This window comes from Neoarius graeffei, chromosome 8 (assembly GCF_027579695.1).
Source record: "Neoarius graeffei isolate fNeoGra1 chromosome 8, fNeoGra1.pri, whole genome shotgun sequence".
In the NCBI taxonomy this organism is placed as follows: Eukaryota; Metazoa; Chordata; class Actinopteri; order Siluriformes; family Ariidae; genus Neoarius; species Neoarius graeffei.
This window is the reverse complement of record NC_083576.1, coordinates 47,501,608-47,519,745: the sequence shown is the minus strand read 5'-3', so window position 1 is coordinate 47,519,745 and position 18,138 is coordinate 47,501,608. Positions and strand designations below refer to the sequence as shown.

The following is an 18,138-nucleotide window of genomic DNA, read 5'->3' as shown; positions in this document are numbered from 1 at the left end:
AAATAGCTCAGAACAAGTTAAATTCCCAGACTCTATAGGGTGAATCCGATACGTCATACTGTGGCAAAAACAAATCCTTAAACAGTAAAATATCACACGTATCAGTTATGAAGGATGTGACAAGAAAAAATTTCCCCCAGGTGACTGTAGCTGTCTAAAGAAAGAAATTCTTGTGCAGGTTCATTATGCACTGATGTGCACTTTTTTTTTTTTCTTTTTGACATGCAAAGAGTTTGAAACAAGAGCATCTGTTGGGTTATTACCATAAACCTCTGTGACCCATCTTCCTCTTCCATCCCCACCCTTTCCTCTGTTGTTTGGTGGGAGGGCTGGTGTAAGAGGTGGAGGGGTGTAAGAAGGGGAGGCCTTCTTTTTTGTGGCCCCTGGAGCCAGTTATATAAGACACATGATCGAGTGAAGCCACTCTAAGCAAACATCCACCATCCCCAAACCTGCCAGAAGCCGACTACCTTCGCAGCTCAACTGAACTTGGCTCACACTGCAGCTCTCTTATTCTAGGAGGAGGAGGAAGAAAGGAACCGTGCACATCTCTGTGGGAGAGCTCCAACCGAGACATGCCCTCAGTCTTAGAGTGGCGCTGATATACAAACACATTCACACAGCCCATTCACACACACACACACACACACACACACACAAACAGCACACACACATACACAGCCACACGAGCAGGAGCAAACAGTATCTCTCCCTTTCTCTCTGTCGAGCTCACCCACCCTCCCTCTACCTCCCTACTACACACACACACACACACACACTTACACATTCTCACACATACACACACACACACACCACTACAGTATATCAGCTCACGACTAGAGGAGAGACAGAGGGGAGAGCAGAAATGAATGTGAAGATCCTGACGCTGGTGATTGTGCTGCTGCTTTCTCTGCTGTGTTCAGCCCATGCTGGTAAGTCAGGGAGCAAGCAGGCTGTTGCCTGGAGCCTCCCTATGCTCGTCTATTTCCTCTCTCTCTCTCTCTCTCTCTCTCTCTCTCTCTGTCTCTCTCTCTGTCTATATGCTGTTAGCTTTCAGCTCGGCTAGAAGCAGCTGTAGTTGATCAGTTACCCAGCGTAGTTAGCTTTCTGTGGCTGGGAGAGGAGGAGAAACAGCACCTGGGCTGTATACTGTACTGCACTGCAGAGGTTTGCATGTTGTTGTTGTGTATTCTTTTGGTCTTGTTTATTTGCTTCTGGACCAGAATTCTGTCTATGCTTTGAAACAAGGAAGGCATCATTTCTAAGGATAAAATGATTGGGTATATATTCACGATTATGATTATTCCTGGATGTGTCATGCACTGCTAAGCTAGCTTTGAGGTCTGTGTGGTGCTGGGTCTCACAAATGTAACACATAAGCTTATTACAATGTTCCTCCATGTGTTACAAAAGGAAGCTGCTGGCATCATTCATTCAGACTGACTGATTTCTTTGGAAAAAAGCCAATGTGCTGTCAGTCTTGAAACCTACGGTCAGGTGTATAATGTGATGGTTGTATTTCCGAAAGCAAAAGATCATTCATTGTGAATGTTGGTTCTGTGTGCGCATACATGTGTATATAATGATCATTATGTACATGAACGACTGAACTTTGGCTTCAATTAAATCCCACAAAAGCGTGTATGGGTGTCCAGTTTCATAATCTGTTATTAATGTATAGTAACAGCATTACTACATACACATTTGGCAGGAGAGCTTTATACCAGTGCTAGGTCATTCAAGTCAGCTGTGACTGGGAGCTTGTGTCAGCTGACCGGCGGCCGGCTTGCAGATGTGATGTAGGTCGCAGTCTGGTGTTAAAAACAACAAGAGTGACCCTTCTGGAGATCCCTGCATTTCTCCAAATACTGACACCAATCAATTAACAGATGCTGGGAAGCATGTGTGGTGTTTCAGGGGGAGGAGTGTGTGTGTGTGTGTGTGTGTGTGTGTGTGTGTGTGTGTGTGTGTGAGAGAGAGAGAGAGAGAATGTGCCCAGGCTAGTGTCTACTAGCCACATCAAACTGGCAATCTGCATGCCTTCATTATGGAGATCTTGCTATTTTTGTCTCTGCATGAGTAATTGGGAAGCAATTAGCCCGAATTACAATCGGTATCATTTTTCAGTCCTGTCTTCCGTGTGTGGGGGGGATGGGGGTGGTGGGGTGGTGGTGGTGCTGATGCTGTTCCATACTTTAGCTCTGTAATGCCCAGACTCAGGCCAGCGCTTGTTCCCAGGCAGCATTAGCAGCATTAGCTTCACTCAGACAGCATTAGAGAATCAGGCAATGATGATGGGGAGAGAGAGGTGAAGCGAAAAATCGATAGAGAGATAGCGAGAACAAGAGAAAAGGGACGATACCTGCTGCGAATCAGGGATGTGTGCTGTCGCGGGAAGGTGTTGCAAGTGTCTGAGTGTGTAGGCAGCGCATGTGAAGCCTTTCATCTCCAGATGCACACTTTTTCCAGTTCACTGGTAGTTTGCTGGAAATTGCGAGCTATTTCAAACCAGAGATAAAGAGACTCGCAGAGTGACTGTGTGTGTGTTAAAGGGGTTATCTGTAGGCAGAGACTGAAAGAGGGTGGGGACGAGCAGTGGAAGTCACAGTGCAACAGGCGATTACACTTTCGCTGTTTTCGAGTCAGCCGGCAGAACGACATGCGACCTCGCAAATCTCGTCTATGCAAACCTGAATCACCACAAATCTCGTCTTGCAATGGGCTTTCCTCACAAACAGCCAAGCCCTCGCTGCAGTGAGCCATTCATAATTCATTCTGAAAACGATCCGTCCTCCAGTATGACTGTTCTTAAGCTTGGTCTGTAAAGATGTCACCTTATGCTGCCTACAATATCAGAGTTTCATCCTTCAGTTGCTGAAGGAAAAGGACATATCCCCTTAACACATACAGTGGAGACAGGGGGGGAGGAAAACAACAGGTTGAAATGTGCACGCACACACACACACACACACACACACACACACACACACACACACACACACACACACACACACACACACAAAGCTCCTGAGATGTATAATTTTAGCTGCCTAGTTTGTCACCTTAGTGAAAGCAGGTGAAGGCACAGAGCTCATTCACATCATTTGAAATAAACCATTTGCGTGCGGAGAACCAATTTCATGTGAGTTCTCAGCAATGACATTAATTCATATTTAAAGTTCAATGTATGGCTGAGGCAGGATCATGCACCTTCCAGCACCATTCAGAGTCAACCAGCAACATAGAAAAACAACCAAAACAAATGCAGACCTTATTAGTAGATCTACATGTGCACATACCATTAACAGGAGGAAGGATGTGAAACTTTCAGTCATAATTTCAGGCTGTTTACCTAATGTAAAGAGGGTGCTTCTGTCAACAATTATGATTACAAGGGCCATGGAAAGTGTACCAAACATCTAAACTGTAAACCTTTCCAGATGTCCAGCAATAACATGATAATGGTGGGTATCCACTGGGAAGTAAAGTCTAGTTACGGAAAAGTTATTAAAGGATTGTGCCCTTCAGCAGGTCTTTTTTTTATAATTTCCTCTCTCTTGCACTTGATGTTTTCATTCATAAGGACACACACACACACACACACATAAGGTCAGTGACTTACATTTAATTCATGACCTGGGTGACCTGCGTATCTATATTCTGAGGAAACACTTGATGGCACTGGCATCTCTATTATGCAGTCTGTTTTAGCAGGTGGTATTTCCGTACCCATAACACCCGAATGTGTTTGCTTTATCTGTAACCGCTTATCCCATACGGGGTCATAGGGGGCAAGCTTGAGCCTGTCCCAGCTGACCATGGGCGAGGCAGGGTACACCCTGGACAAGTCGCCAGCTCATTGCAGGGCTGACACACACACACACACATAGAGACACAAACAACCATTCACGGTCAATTTAGAGCCACCAATTAACCTAACCTGCATATCTTTGGACCGTGGGAGGAAACCCATGCAGACACAGGGAGAACATGCAAACTCCACACAGAAAGGCCCTCGTTGGCCACTGGGTTCAAACCCAGAACCTTCTTGCTGTGAGGCAACAGTGCTAACCACTACACCACTATGCCACCACTCGAATGTGTGTCTTCCCCAAACACAAACAAAGTTGGAAACACAGAATGTCATTGTATGCAATGTCTGCTCACTGGAAACCTGTTCCAGCATGACAGTACCCCTGTGTACAAATTGAGCTCCATGAAGACATGGTTTGACCAGATTGGAGTGGAAGAGTTTGAGTGTCCTGCACAGATCCCTGACCTCAACCACACCGAGCACCTTTGAGATGAACTGGAATGCTGACTGCACCCCAAACCTCATCACCTGACCTCACTAATGCTCTTGTGACTGAATGGGCAAATCTCCACAGCCATGCTCTAAAATTTAGTGGAAAGCAGTGTTGTAGTCAAGTCATTAAACCTCGAGTCTGAGTCCAGTTTTGAGTCCCCAGTGTTCAAGTCCAAATCATTTAAGAAAATTTCTAGTCGAATCGAGTCAACTATTTATCCGAGTCAAGTCATGCCCCTTTTCCACCAAAGCAGTTCCAGGGCTGGTTTGGGGCCAGTGCTTAGTTTGAAACCGGGTTTTCTGTTTCCACTGACAAAGAACTGGCTCTGGGGCCAGAAAAACCGGTTCCAGGCTAGCACCAACTCTCTGCTGGGCCAGAGGAAAGAACTGCTTATGTCAGCAGGGGGGCGGAGTTGTTAAGACCAACAACAATAACAAGACCACGAAAGATCGCCATTTTTAAGCGGTGAGAAGCAGCAGCTGTACAAACGCGAAGTCATCCATTATTATTATTGTTGTTGTTGCTGCTTCTTCCGTGTTGTTTTTGCTTCGATATTCGCGCCAAGGTTTATGCAAACGTAGCGACGTAACTGACGTATATAGTGACGTAATGACGTATACAACGACGTAACTGACGTATACAGCGACGTAATGATGTGGCTTCTCTTAGCACTGCGAGCTATGGAAAAGCAAACTGGTTCTCAGCTGGCTCGCAAGTTGAACGAGTTGTGAACCAGCACCAGCACTGGCCCCGAACCAGCCCTGGAACTGATTTGGTGGAAAAGGGGTATCAGAGAACAAGGCTCCAATCTCACCATTTGACGGTGGCTGTTGCTGCCTTTATGTGAAAGCGTCTCTGCTACTGTGTTGGACTAGCGTTACTGCTTGACTGCCCCATTTTATTTTATAGGCTACAGATAAAAAGCTTGTTCATTGCTCAGCAAGCCCCGCCCACTATCAAAAGAGCAATGAACATTGAGTGTCACTTTCTTCTCTGGGTGGAGTCTTGCCAAATGACGATTGAAGCTTGAAGTTGTCCCCATCATCTCCTCGATAGTTCTTCTACATATGGAACACATAGCAGTGGATTTTTTTCCCCATGGCACAAGAAGTCTGCATAAGCAAAGCGGACAATCGTCGGGGCATTCTCTCCAGGCATTTTAGCGCCATTAACATTAGTTCGTTCCTGAACATGACGTGTGAACAAGTGAATGTGCATTCTCTTGCAAAAACTTAGCATAAAAAGAAAAAATCCAAGTCCTTGTCTCCAGTTTACGAGTCTGGATGCAGTTAATGCACGAGTCCGAGTCATCAGTGCTCAAGTCCAAGTCAAATCATGAGTTCTTAAAATTAGGGCACGAGTCAGACTCAAGTCTGAGTCCTGGACTCGAGTATTACACACCTGGTGGAAAGCATTCCCAGAAGAGTGGAGGTTGTTATAACAAAGTGGGACTAAATCATGATTGCCAAACTTTTGGCTGTTTCGTGCAACAGTATTCTGAGCACGAGTTCTTACAGCATTGTGGACATGTCCTATTGAATGAAACAAACAAACAAACAAATGAACAAATAAACCCCACCCTATCAGATTTCACCAATTACATGTGTATAAAAACATAACGCCAATATGGCTGCAACATGAACAACGATATGCAAAACCTACATACGTATATGTTTTATTAATTTCAGCCACAGTGTTTTTATATTGCTTCCTGTAAACAGGAGCAACAATAAAATAATGAATCGAATTGTGTCAATATCAAGTGTCGGCTGTTATGAGGACACAATAATTTGTTTTAGCAGATTCATGTGTGACCATTATGTTGAAATATATGGCTTCACAAGAAGCCCAATATCAGCTGTGATTGGCCCCAGCTTACCCGCGACCCACAATATATCAGCACAATAGAAAATGAATGAATGAATGAATGAATGAATGGCTTCATGAGAATGGTTTTCCCAAGCAGTTAAAAGAATATGTGTCTCGTTTTATTGTTTGCTAATAAAGAGAATTAATAATAGTTCTGGTGTTATTAAAAAACAAACACTTCTGTAAAATGACAAGTGCACCGTTGTTATGTCCGAACTCACTTTGGACATGAACTTAAAAATGCTACCAAGTGGCTATGGGAAATAGGAAATAATTGGCATGTCAGCCAGCATTATGCAATTCGATGTCCTTTGTGTAAATCAGCTCACCTTGACCTACACACTCAAAGGGTAAAACAATAAAATATTCAAGCAGGCACACAGTCCAGACTGCACAACAGAGGTGTACACAGGCACTAAAATATTCAACTGCCTTTAAAACTTTCCCAGCTGGTGGTCTTTCTTGTTCTGCCACTATCGCAGGTGTACTTCTGCAGGGAACATAAAAGATTTAGTAGCTTTCTTAAAAGTTGCTGCTTGAAGCTCAGTGTTTCCACTCGGGCATCTGGCAAGAGTAGTGAGCCTCATGTACTGGCAGCTTCTGAGCTTCTAAAGCATCCAGCCAGCCTGCTTCCTTCGGCCAGATCAACACGCTGTCACTGCTGCTAATCTGTAAGACTTTGCACGAGCAAACGGCGAGGGCATCACAATCCCTTTTGTTTATCAGAATCGGCTGGAACATTGCTATTGAACACAGTCTATCACCTGAAACCTCCCCAGTCTGCCTCCTTCTCTTTCGCTTTAACTGGTTAATTAAAGCCAGACATTCCAAACTCCTCACACCATCCATGCTGGCTGAATAATAAAGTGATTTATGGATCCCTGTTTGAACATAAAGCATTAGTTTCATGGCCGCTGCCAATCAGATGTGATCGGGGAAGACGTTTTTATGAACAGCGAGCTAAGCTTGTGAAGACGCATCAGGATTAAATAGAATTTAATTGCATTCACGTTCAATTTCTAAAACATGTGGCGAGAAAATCATAAAGTCCGAACAATATTGCACTCAGAGAAAATAAATAAATAAATAAATAAATAAACAAAACAACTATACTAGAGCAGAAATTTCTCATTTCAGTTCAGATATAAAAGGCAGAAAAAAGGTCACCACAACAATTTGTCTTCACAGGCTGTAAGTTATATGAGCTGATATTGTGGTGCCCAGTCCATAGTTTCCTAGTATTAGTATGCTGTTCGGGCGAAGTTGCTTTAATGAGAAGAACTGAAAGTGGATCGCAGAGAAGTGGTTGAGAGTTGGGAAACACTTTCCATGTCCACTGAGAATTCCCACAATTTATAGGCCCATGCTACAGGATAGGTACGCATTGCCTTTTCAAATAATTGAATAAAAATAATACGCCGTGAAGTCGTTCAGTCTTCGCCGTACTAAGCTTGTAACAGTTAATATATGGCTGGGTGGTATGTACATCCATCCATCCATCATCTGTAGCCACGTATCCTGTTCTACAGGGTCGCAGGCAAGCTGGAGCCTATCCCAACTGACTATGGGCGAGAGGCGGGGTACACCCTGGACAAGTCGCCAGGTCATCACAGGGCTGACACAGAGACAAACAACCATTCACACTCGCATTTACACCTACGGTCAATTTAGAGTCACCAGTTAACCTAACCTGCATGTCTTTGGACTGTGGGGGAAACCGGAGCACCCGGAGGAAACCCACGCGGACACGGGGAGAACATGCAAACTCCGCACAGAAAGGCCCTCGTCAGCTGCTGGGCTCAAACCCAGGACCTTCTTGCTGTGAGGCGACAGTGCTACATGTGCAGTATATATTTATTATATATGACTCCATTTTATCGGCAGGATTTAATATGAAATAATGTTATGTTTGCAGTAAATCCAAGCCAATGTTGTAGCCACTGTTCTCGTTTAAAAAAAAAAACACTCGTTCCCTTAGTGTGAATAGTTTACTCTTTAAAGTGGCACAAGCCCATAAACATATCTATTTAAGGCAAAAGTCTTTCCTGGAAGCACCAAAGAGCGCTGCATTTCATTTCAGCACATGTATACACATATTGGTTAATATGCAACACAGATAAACAAAACAAACTGCAGCTGCAACCTCAATGACCTGAAAATGCACCATGAGAACCAGAGCAAATATTTAGGAATTGGAAAGACTCCAGGATGCTTCCAGCTTTCCATCTGATTCAGTAATTATATATTAAAATCAAATCAGTTGCTTACAGTAGCTAGTTATGGGTTGCTCACCCTTTATTCATTACATTCGAAATATTTTCTACTGACTGAGGAGATTTTGAACAGAGAACACAGGGATCAAAATATGTTCTCTCAGCACAAAATGTGTACAGTGTTGGCATTACTCTAAGTCACCCTGTAGTGTGGCACAGACCCAAAACAGGGGCACTGCAGCTGACCCCCCAGCACGCATCGAGTCACAACACACAAATTCAGCACTGATGAATACTATGATTCAGTGATCAGAGGTGCAAGGGATTCATCACAGTTTATCAGTGATGCAGCTTCTTTTGCCACGCAAGATATGAAAATCTGCACTTTCCTTGCAATATCCGAAACTCAGCCTCCCCAAACCTCTCCTGATTGTAACTCCTCTCTAAAATGGCATACTGCCTGGAGCTGATTCATGAGAAATCTTGCTTAATATTGCTGCTCTTGTGTGAGCAGCTCAGTGAATTAGACGACCCAACCTGCAGTAACCTCTACCCACTGATTCACCCCTGTCGATCCAGAGCAACTGTTCAGCTTTCTGTCTCTTGCTCTCTTTCGTTGAGCTTCATTAGCATTCCCGGCTGCAGGCAGCCTCGCCGCTTTGAACCTGCGCTCTGATCACTTGGAACTGGGCCATTTCTCACCTCATCATTAAAGCAGTGCACTAATTTGGGTCATGTGTAGTTTCCAAAGCTGCGTGCCATCTGAATGTGTCAGACAAGATCAGAGAGCTGAATAACGACAAAGTACATGTTTGATTTTTTGTTTTGTTTTAAAGCAGGGTACAGCCTCTTTTCTTCTTAGTAATAGGTTGCAAAAAGGAGCAACTTTTGTGGGTTGAGTAAGAAGAAAGACAGCATACTGGGACTAGTTTGTGTGCACTTGTTTTTCCTCTGTGGGGCAGCACCAAACAAAGCTGTTCTTCATTTCCTCCCATGTGCATTACTATGACAGTCACACGTTGCTGCATATCAAACAGTTCCATACTTCCAAAACATTCACGACCAGCAATGTGCTGGACCACATGCACTGCATAACCCACCTTGTCCAGCAGATGCTAATGAAGCACTGAGGGCACAAAACCTGAAATGTGTAAAACCTGGGACTCAATTCCAATTCGCAATATCATTCCTTTTGGTCCTGACTGAGCGCCTTTCAGAACGGCTGCCATGGTAACATGGTCTGAAAGTCGACAAGAGATTGGTACCAGTTTCTGCCAAGGCCCTGTGCTACTGGTAGGCATGTGATAAGCAGCGCTGTGACTCTCGGGCTGCAAAAGGCAGAACGATTCAGAATGGAAGACTTCTGATTTCATATGCAGCTCAAACAACGGCCGTGGTTTCCTTACCTTCATTTCCATATGCCAAGTAGCTCACTGAGGGACTTCACGTGTACTGACTGTACGTATAATGAGTTATGCATTAACAGGGGCTTATACTGTGTCGAAGCTAGCACTTTGTCTTAATTCTCATCTTATTAGGGATATAATGCCTGTGTTCTACTATGACTAAGTGGAGGATGGCTTGGCAGGCTACAGATTATTGGGCTTGGCACAGATTTGTGTGTAGTGGAGAAAATAATAAAACAGCTCAAGCAGGAGCACTCTATGGCCATTTACAAGTCTTATTATTTTTTGCTCAGATCAGAAATGATTACTGTTTTTTGATTTCTTGCTATTTTCTGTATTGTTATTATTTACTATTTACTGTTTGATCTCGAATGCGTTAAGAAGGCAAGTGTTCCAGGTGACTACCTCATGAAGCTGGTTAAGATAATGCCAATAGGCGTCATCAAGGTAAACGGTGACTACATTGAAGTATCTAAAATATTAAACATTTTTTAAACACTGATTGGCTTACCACAAAATTCCATATATATATATATATATATATATATATATATATATATATATATATATATATATATATATATATATATGGAATATCTCCATATGTATACATCCTGGGCAGGTCACCAAGCTATCACAGGGTTAACACAACCTATATAGAGACAACCAACATATAGTAATGACCGCGAGTTGGCCTAGTGGTTAGTGTGTTGTCTGCCTCTCGATCGGGAGATTGCGAGTTCTACTCACAGTCGGGTCATACCAAAGACTGTCATAAAAATGGTACCTACTGCCGTCTGGCAAGGCACACTGCAATACAGATGCGAGTGAGGAGTCAAACTCTTGCGGTTACCAGAGGACTACCCCCCACTGTAGCCCTAGCTATGTAATAGGTGAGAGGCCGAGGGCTACGGAAAAGTGGGAAGGACTTTGATTTCAATATATATATATATATATATATTCAAATTATTTGATTACTGATATAACAGTAATATGAAATGATTACTGTTTTTTTGATTTCTTGCTATTTTCTTTATTGTTATTTATGATTTCTCATTTAGTTTTATATATATATATATATATATATATCATATCATATCATTATCTCTAGCCACTTTATCCTGTTCTACAGGGTCACAGGCAAGCTGGAGCCTATCCCAGCTGACTACGGGCGAAAGGCGGGGTACACCCTGGACAAGTCGCCAGGTGATCACAGGGCTGACACATAGACACAGACAACCATTCACACTCACATTCACACCTACGGTCAATTTAGAGTCACCAGTTAACCTAACCTGCATGTCTTTGGACTGTGGGGGAAACCGGAGCACCCGGAGGAAACCCACGCGGACACGGGGAGAACATGCAAACTCCACACAGAAAGGCCCTCGCCGGCCCTGGGGCTCGATCCCAGGACCTTCATGCTGTGAGGCGACAGCGCTAACCACTACACCACCGTGCCGCCCCCATATATATATATATATATATATATATATATATATATATATATAAACTAAATGAGAGAGAATATGAGACAAAAGAGAGAGAATCAAGAATCATGCATTGCATGCATACTATATATGAATATATGAATGAATGAATGAATGAATGAATGAATGAATTTATTTATTTCGAACATGTATAAAAATGTAATTATTTGTACATACAAAAGAAAGAAAATGAAAAATAGTGACAAAAAAGAATAAATAAAATAACAAAGAGCTAATACCTTACAATACACCGCACATTGTTCGAAAAAACATATATATGAAACATATGAAATTTCGAGAGGATATTACATCGTGGCGCAAAGATATGAAGCTTATCTTCGAGTCGTGAATACATATGAAATATATCTGAATGTATATTTTTCAACCCGAGAAGATAAACTTCAAATCTTCACGCCACATATTTTGTAATGTCTTTTATATGATATAAACACATACACAAAAAAGTACGCAAGTTATTAAAAAAAACTTTAATTTTGAACCGGTTCACATTTTCACAGCATGCATCTAGTCAGTGAGAAAAACACTGGGATTGATGTCATCGGAGTGAAATATTGGGAAATATTTCTATTACTCAGATCCGTGATGTATTTCGTATGGAAAATATGAGTTTTTCAACACAATAAGATAAACTTCATATCTTGAAGCCAACATGTCATGTTCTTTTTATTATACAGACACATTCACAAACAAAAAGTACCCAAATTTATCAAAACAATTCACTGAATGAGGATATTGGAAAATATGTTACTCAATTTCTGGGATGCAGTTTGTATGAAAAATATGAGTGGCGTATAAATATATTTATTATATAGACATGAGTGTTTTACTGGGAAATACGCTACTCGTATTTTTCATGGATATTGAGTAACATATTTTCCAATATCCTCACTCGTGATAATACTGATGAATTGTTTTGAAAAATTTGTGTACTTTTTTGTGAATGTGTCTAGATCATAAAAAGAATATTAAATGGTGGCGTGAAGATATGAAGTTTATCTTTTCATGTTGAAGAATATTTCGCTCACTCGTGAAATATACATTCAACATTCGAAGATAAACTTCATATCTTCACACCAGTGTGTAATATCCTCTTGAAATATTATTTGTTTCATATATATTTGTATATAGTATGTATGCAATGTATGTTTCTTGATTCTCTCTCTCATTTTAGTGAATGAAGGTTCTTCAAAGGATTGGGTATCACAGCTCTGAAGTGCTATGGTTACACACCCATGGGGATCCACACCCCAGTGCTCACTCTCATGCACGTACCTGATGGTGTTGTATAAATATAATCTAAAATTTAGTACACTTCAAACACACACATGCAAATTGTCTAAAAAGCCAAGGGCTGGTTTTTATCTGAATGAATTCTTCACCTCTGGCTTTGTGGTACACTGCTAGTGTAGCATTTATTCAGCACTCTTCTGTGGTTCAGATGCTCTATCCATGGTTGTTTTGTACCCATCATTGGAAACAAGCTGTAGAATGTTTAAGGCTACAGCAGACTTTTCAACACCATGACAAAATGAAATTTTGATTTAAACATGTATTTTTGTTTAATACATGCAGAACTGTGTAAATATACACTATATGGCTAAAAGAATATGAAAACCTGACCATAATACCCATATGGGAGTCTTCCTCCAACTGTTGCCACAAAGTTGGAAGTACTTGTATAGGATGTCATTGTATGTTGTAGAATGTTACAGCATGACAATGTCCCTGTGCACAAAGTGAGATCCATGAAGACATGGCTTGCTAAGGTTGATATGGAAAAACTCAAATGTCCTGCCCAGAGCCCTGATATATATATATCATATTATATATTATATATATATACACACACACACACTAGCAGGTTACCTGGGCATTGCTTGGGTTTTGCAAAATTCTGGGTTGCCCCCAGACTTTCATGTCAAATTTGGTGAAGAGCCGTTGAGAAATGGTGACGTTAACCCAAGACAAACAAAAATCCAAGCATCCACTACCTGGGGCCCAAATATGGAATTTCTGAGTTCTGCCAAATTGTGGCTGAAGATCTGTCGAAAGTTTTGTTGATAAATGTAACATGAAAGGCATTGAGGGAGGGGGTGGGTGGATGTTGTGACCCCAGGGACCTTCCTGGGGCCCGTACATGAATTTTGCTTGTATCTCCAAAATTCCGGGTCATCCCCCTACCAACTTGTCAAATTTGGTGAAAATTCATTGAGAAATGGCAACATTCACTCAAGACAAACAAATAAACAAAGATTGCCTTGTCCCCCAAGGACCTCCCTGGGGCCTGTACATGAATTTTGTTTAAATCTGCAAAATTCTGGGTCATCCCCCAACCTACTTGCCAAATTTGGTGAAAATCAGTCAAAAAAAAGCGACATTAGCTCAAGACAAACAAACAAACAAACTTTGTCACTTTGTCACAAGACCACCCGAAGGAGGGGCGAGTGGGAAATAAATAAATAAATATCTCATCTCATCTCTAGAGGCTTTATCCTTCTACAGGGTCGCAGGCAAGCTGGAGCCTATCCCAGCTGACTACGGGCGAAAGGCGGGGTACACCCTGGACAAGTCGCCAGGTGATCACAGGGCTGACACATAGACACAGACAACCATTCACACTCACATTCACACCTACGGTCAATTTAGAGTCACCAGTTAACCTAACCTGCATGTCTTTGGACTGTGGGGGAAACCGGAGCACCCGGAGGAAACCCACGCGGACACGGGGAGAACATGCAAACTCCGCACAGAAAGGCCCTCGCCGGCCACGGGGCTCGAACCCGGACCTTCTTGCTGTGAGGCGACAGCGCGAACCACTACACCACCGTGCCAGGTTTGCTGATGAAGCTGGCATAAGTGTCTTCAAATTATTATCCGTCTTTGTCCATTTAGTAGGTCTTACCAGCCTTTTTCTTTGTTAATTTTTTTTCTCCTCATCCTTCACTACAGTTCTTTCCATGCTGGCCAAGCATGTCCTATTCAGCTATTGTTTCCATGTTCATGGCTTATTCTAAATATGATATACAGTTCTGGAAAAAAAAAATTTAAAAATGGTGGTCACCATTAAAAGTGGCCTCTTATTTTAAATTTTTTTTTCCCAGAGCTGTATATAAAATGCACGGTAAAGAGAGACGATAAATGAATGGAATGATCTGCACACAAATAACCTTCCAATGAGGCAGCTTAAGCAGCATGGGATAAGTACCAAAGGTTGAATTTGAGGAGTGAAAAGACATGTAATACATCTCCCTATAGAGGAACGCTGTGCTGTCCTCACCTGGTTCTGCTTTGCACATAAATAGATCTAATCTCTCACTTCCTGGAGTAGTGGCGAATAGATTAAATCCATCTGGACTTTCCATGTATATGCTCTCCAAAACATGTCTCTAAAGCATCCTTAATAATGATCATGTGTCCTTCTTATATATATATATATATATATATATATATGTATATATATATATATATATATATATATATATATATATATATATATATAGGTGCAGTGCACCTATACTTGGGGCATTTTGTACATTTTAAGCTCCACACAGGGTGTCAGTGAGGTGCCCATCAAACTCAACCGGCTGTTCATAACTGCCCCGTGCCCTGTGGCTCTTTCTTCCTCTGCCAGACAAGCGCTTGAAGAGGCACAAGTTGTCCGCATGAGATACAGACTGTGGATTTAGAGAAACAGGCTATCAACCTCGGTATGTCCAGCAGCAACAAGGCAGTCGTGTGAAAAAGCCAACATAATGGATAGCACCCAAGGAGTGCACCAAGGCAGGGAGAAGAAAATGAAATAGTAGCACTTCTGGCTATTCATCATGACTCTGGAGGATGGAGCAGTCTGTCACACACTGAAATGGGAATAGTCACTGCTGCACTACCATCTTCAGTTGAGCTGAAAGAAGGCACCAAAAAACTTTGCTCTTTTTTCATTTTCTTTCTTTATTCTTCTTTTTTCAAAAGTACGATGAATGAATTATGAAGCATCATGATCAAGCAGTGGGTTAAACAGCAAGGTCTAGTGGTTATAAACTTCATCTTACTGAGGGATGTCTAAAGAGGAGTTATGGTCTCACACTTGCAAATGAACTATGGAAAGCAGGGTACTTTTTCTTGCAACTTTATTTGGCTTAAACCAAACCACATTCATGTCATTCATTTGATTTAGCATGAATTTCTCATGAGACATGATAAGCATAGTTGCACCATGAGAAGTTTCTGGAAGCACAGTCACTTTATTACCATAATTGTCAATATAATTCGAGGACAGGGCACTTTACTTTTTACAGCATGATGAGCGGGATAAGAAACTGATGAAATACATCCGCTGTTATGTCCTTGTCATTTTGCCATCATTTTTGATGGCGTTTAAAAGGATGCAGCATCCACCAGAGGTCTATAAAGGACTGTGTGGTTTGAGACAAAGTCAAGAGCTGTGAAACAGTCACTGAGAGTGACTCTATGTGCCTAAAATAGACTTCCCCCTCAATATTTAGCGCATCTGTCTGATTAAGTTTCCTCTGGATGTTAAAAGTTAATTCATAAACGTTGTTCTAATGGCTGCCGGAGGTTTTATTTTTAGCAGCTTACATTATGGTTTTTTGACCCAAACTCAGATGTATGTCCTCAAAACACTGGGCAAAGACAGGCAGCCTGTGATGGCAGGAAACCTTAAATTGTTCATTAAGGAGAAATGTTATGACAAGACTGAGCACTGGGAGAAGAGTGAATGCAATATATTGATAAGCAGCTTTCAGCTTGTTCAGTTGTAATTACAATCTGTTCTGAGGCCAAGCTGGGACATTCTTCATTATCCCTTTCAGACAGTTTGCGTCTGTTCTTCCTGTCATGTTTCAGGGACGTGCAGGACTGAATGATGGTTGCACCGACAATTAGATCATGGTTAAGACCCATTGTGTGTTTTTCTGTTACTCTTGGGGGAGAAAAGCTTCCTGTCGGTTCTAACCGCACTCACACATGGAGCCTTTTTACATTTTAACCCTTCACCTTCTACCTCCCCCACCAGCTATTAAGTAGACATGAGTTAACTGTGTGTGCGTGTGTGTGTGTGTGTGTGTGTGTGTGTGTGTTGAGCAAATACGGTATATAAACCTCCTTCATTAATTCTGCTTTTGATCCAATAGCAAGAGGATAAGTACAGAATTAGGTTGCCTGGAGGAAAGTCGGATTTTGCGTGTGTGTGTGTGTGGGGGGGGGGGGGGGGGGGGGGGGGTTTGTAATGTAATGGAGTCTTTCTATGCCTTGAATGAATTAATCAACTGTTCTCATGTAAACGTGTTACACAGCAAGTAAAGATGATTAACTTGAATATAAGACTTGATTTGTAAGATTTGTACGTGTTGTATTCCACTAAGGGAAAGGCAGTGGAATTGGCTTCTTGAATTAATATTTTCGAGAAGCCGATATTGTGAGTGCATGTGACAGAAATTTCTCTTCCAAAATTCTTGTCGAAGGTTAGCAAAGGATATTAATTAGCTGAAATGTCAAAGTAATGAACAGACTTAATGAAAGACCTGGCTAGGCTTCAGGAATACATGTTGCCTGTTTAAACAAATTCTCGTTCTTGACAGGAAAGCTAAATAGGAAGCTCTGAATGAAAAATGCTTTTTTATTAGCTGATGCGTCTTTCTGGCTGTGATTTTGGCACAAAACTTGAGGCTTGGATGAAAAGATATATGCAAAGGTTATAACTGGGGAGAGAGAGAGAGAGAGATGTGGATATTAATTCACAAAGCATGCTAGGAAATGATTAAGACCTTCATTGTGTGAAATATGTTATAAAGCAAATTGCTTGGAAATGGTGGCTTGGATGTTCACCAAATCAGCACTGAGAAGCAATAGCAATTTAATAATTAAACAGGTTTTTATGAGCTTCACATTATATTCAATTCATTTCTGATGCTTGAATTACCATAAATCCGCTCCCTAATTTTCCCATGATGTATGCACATTAGTAGCTTTCTCATGCAAGGCATTCCTGGAGTCAGTAATGTCATCGAACAGAAAGTGGAGATCAGTGATGGAATCACTCGTGAGATTAGTCACATCAGATATCAGCGAGCAGATGATGATACTCCAAACCCTCACACCCTGGAGCACTGCTTTGATTTCCTACTAAGGTGAAAGGTTTGGGAGAATCGGACCACACTCTAGTGTATAAAGCAGTTTAAAAGATCTTACTACAGTTATTGCGTGATGATATGAAACATCTGGGTTTCGTCAAGACTTACGGTGTGCTCATACAAATCCTCACTCACATGTCTGTGCAAACGAGCTGTTCATGAGCTGTTTTACTTCTCTGAGTACAACACAGAGATGTGAGGAAAACCTCATGATGGTGTAACCATTTAATCAAAATCTTTAAATGCTGTGTTTCATGTACACTCATTGGAATTGTTTACTTTGTTCCCTCTAAGGATTCTCTGCAGAACCGTAGAGCCAAAAGAATTCTAAGTAGAACCACATAAGAAGTTTGAGGAACCCTTTTTTGAGGCACCCATGAATATTTACCATATTACCCTATATGGAATCAAATTAAATAACATGGGCATGTTTTGAAAAGTGCTGTGGGCAGGAATGGTAACGGGGTTAAAAAAAAAACATAAGTGAGCACAAGTGTTTCTGAAGCATATTTAGTTATCTCTATCAAAAGCATCTGGGTGGCACTGTTGCCTCATAGCAAGAAGGTTCTGGGTTCCAACCTCATGGCCGACTGGGGCCTTTCTGTGTGGAGTTTGTATGCTCGCCCCATGTCTGTGTGGGTTTCCTCGCACAGTCCAAAGATGGGCAGATTAGTTAAATTGGC

The 18,138-nt window shown here is 41.8% G+C and overlaps 1 protein-coding gene across 2 annotated transcripts in view; it reads left to right on the top strand.

Annotated features, from left to right (window-relative positions):
- Positions 1–456: 456 nt before the first annotated feature.
- apln (apelin) overlaps positions 457–18,138 on the top strand; it is a 41,337-nt gene continuing 23,655 nt past the window's right edge. For both annotated transcript variants that reach the window (XM_060926919.1, XM_060926918.1), the window contains exon 1: positions 457–932. In XM_060926919.1, coding sequence (XP_060782902.1) covers positions 866–932 — 67 coding nt within the window. In that variant the 5' untranslated portion in view covers positions 457–865. The remainder of the gene's footprint in view (positions 933–18,138) is intronic.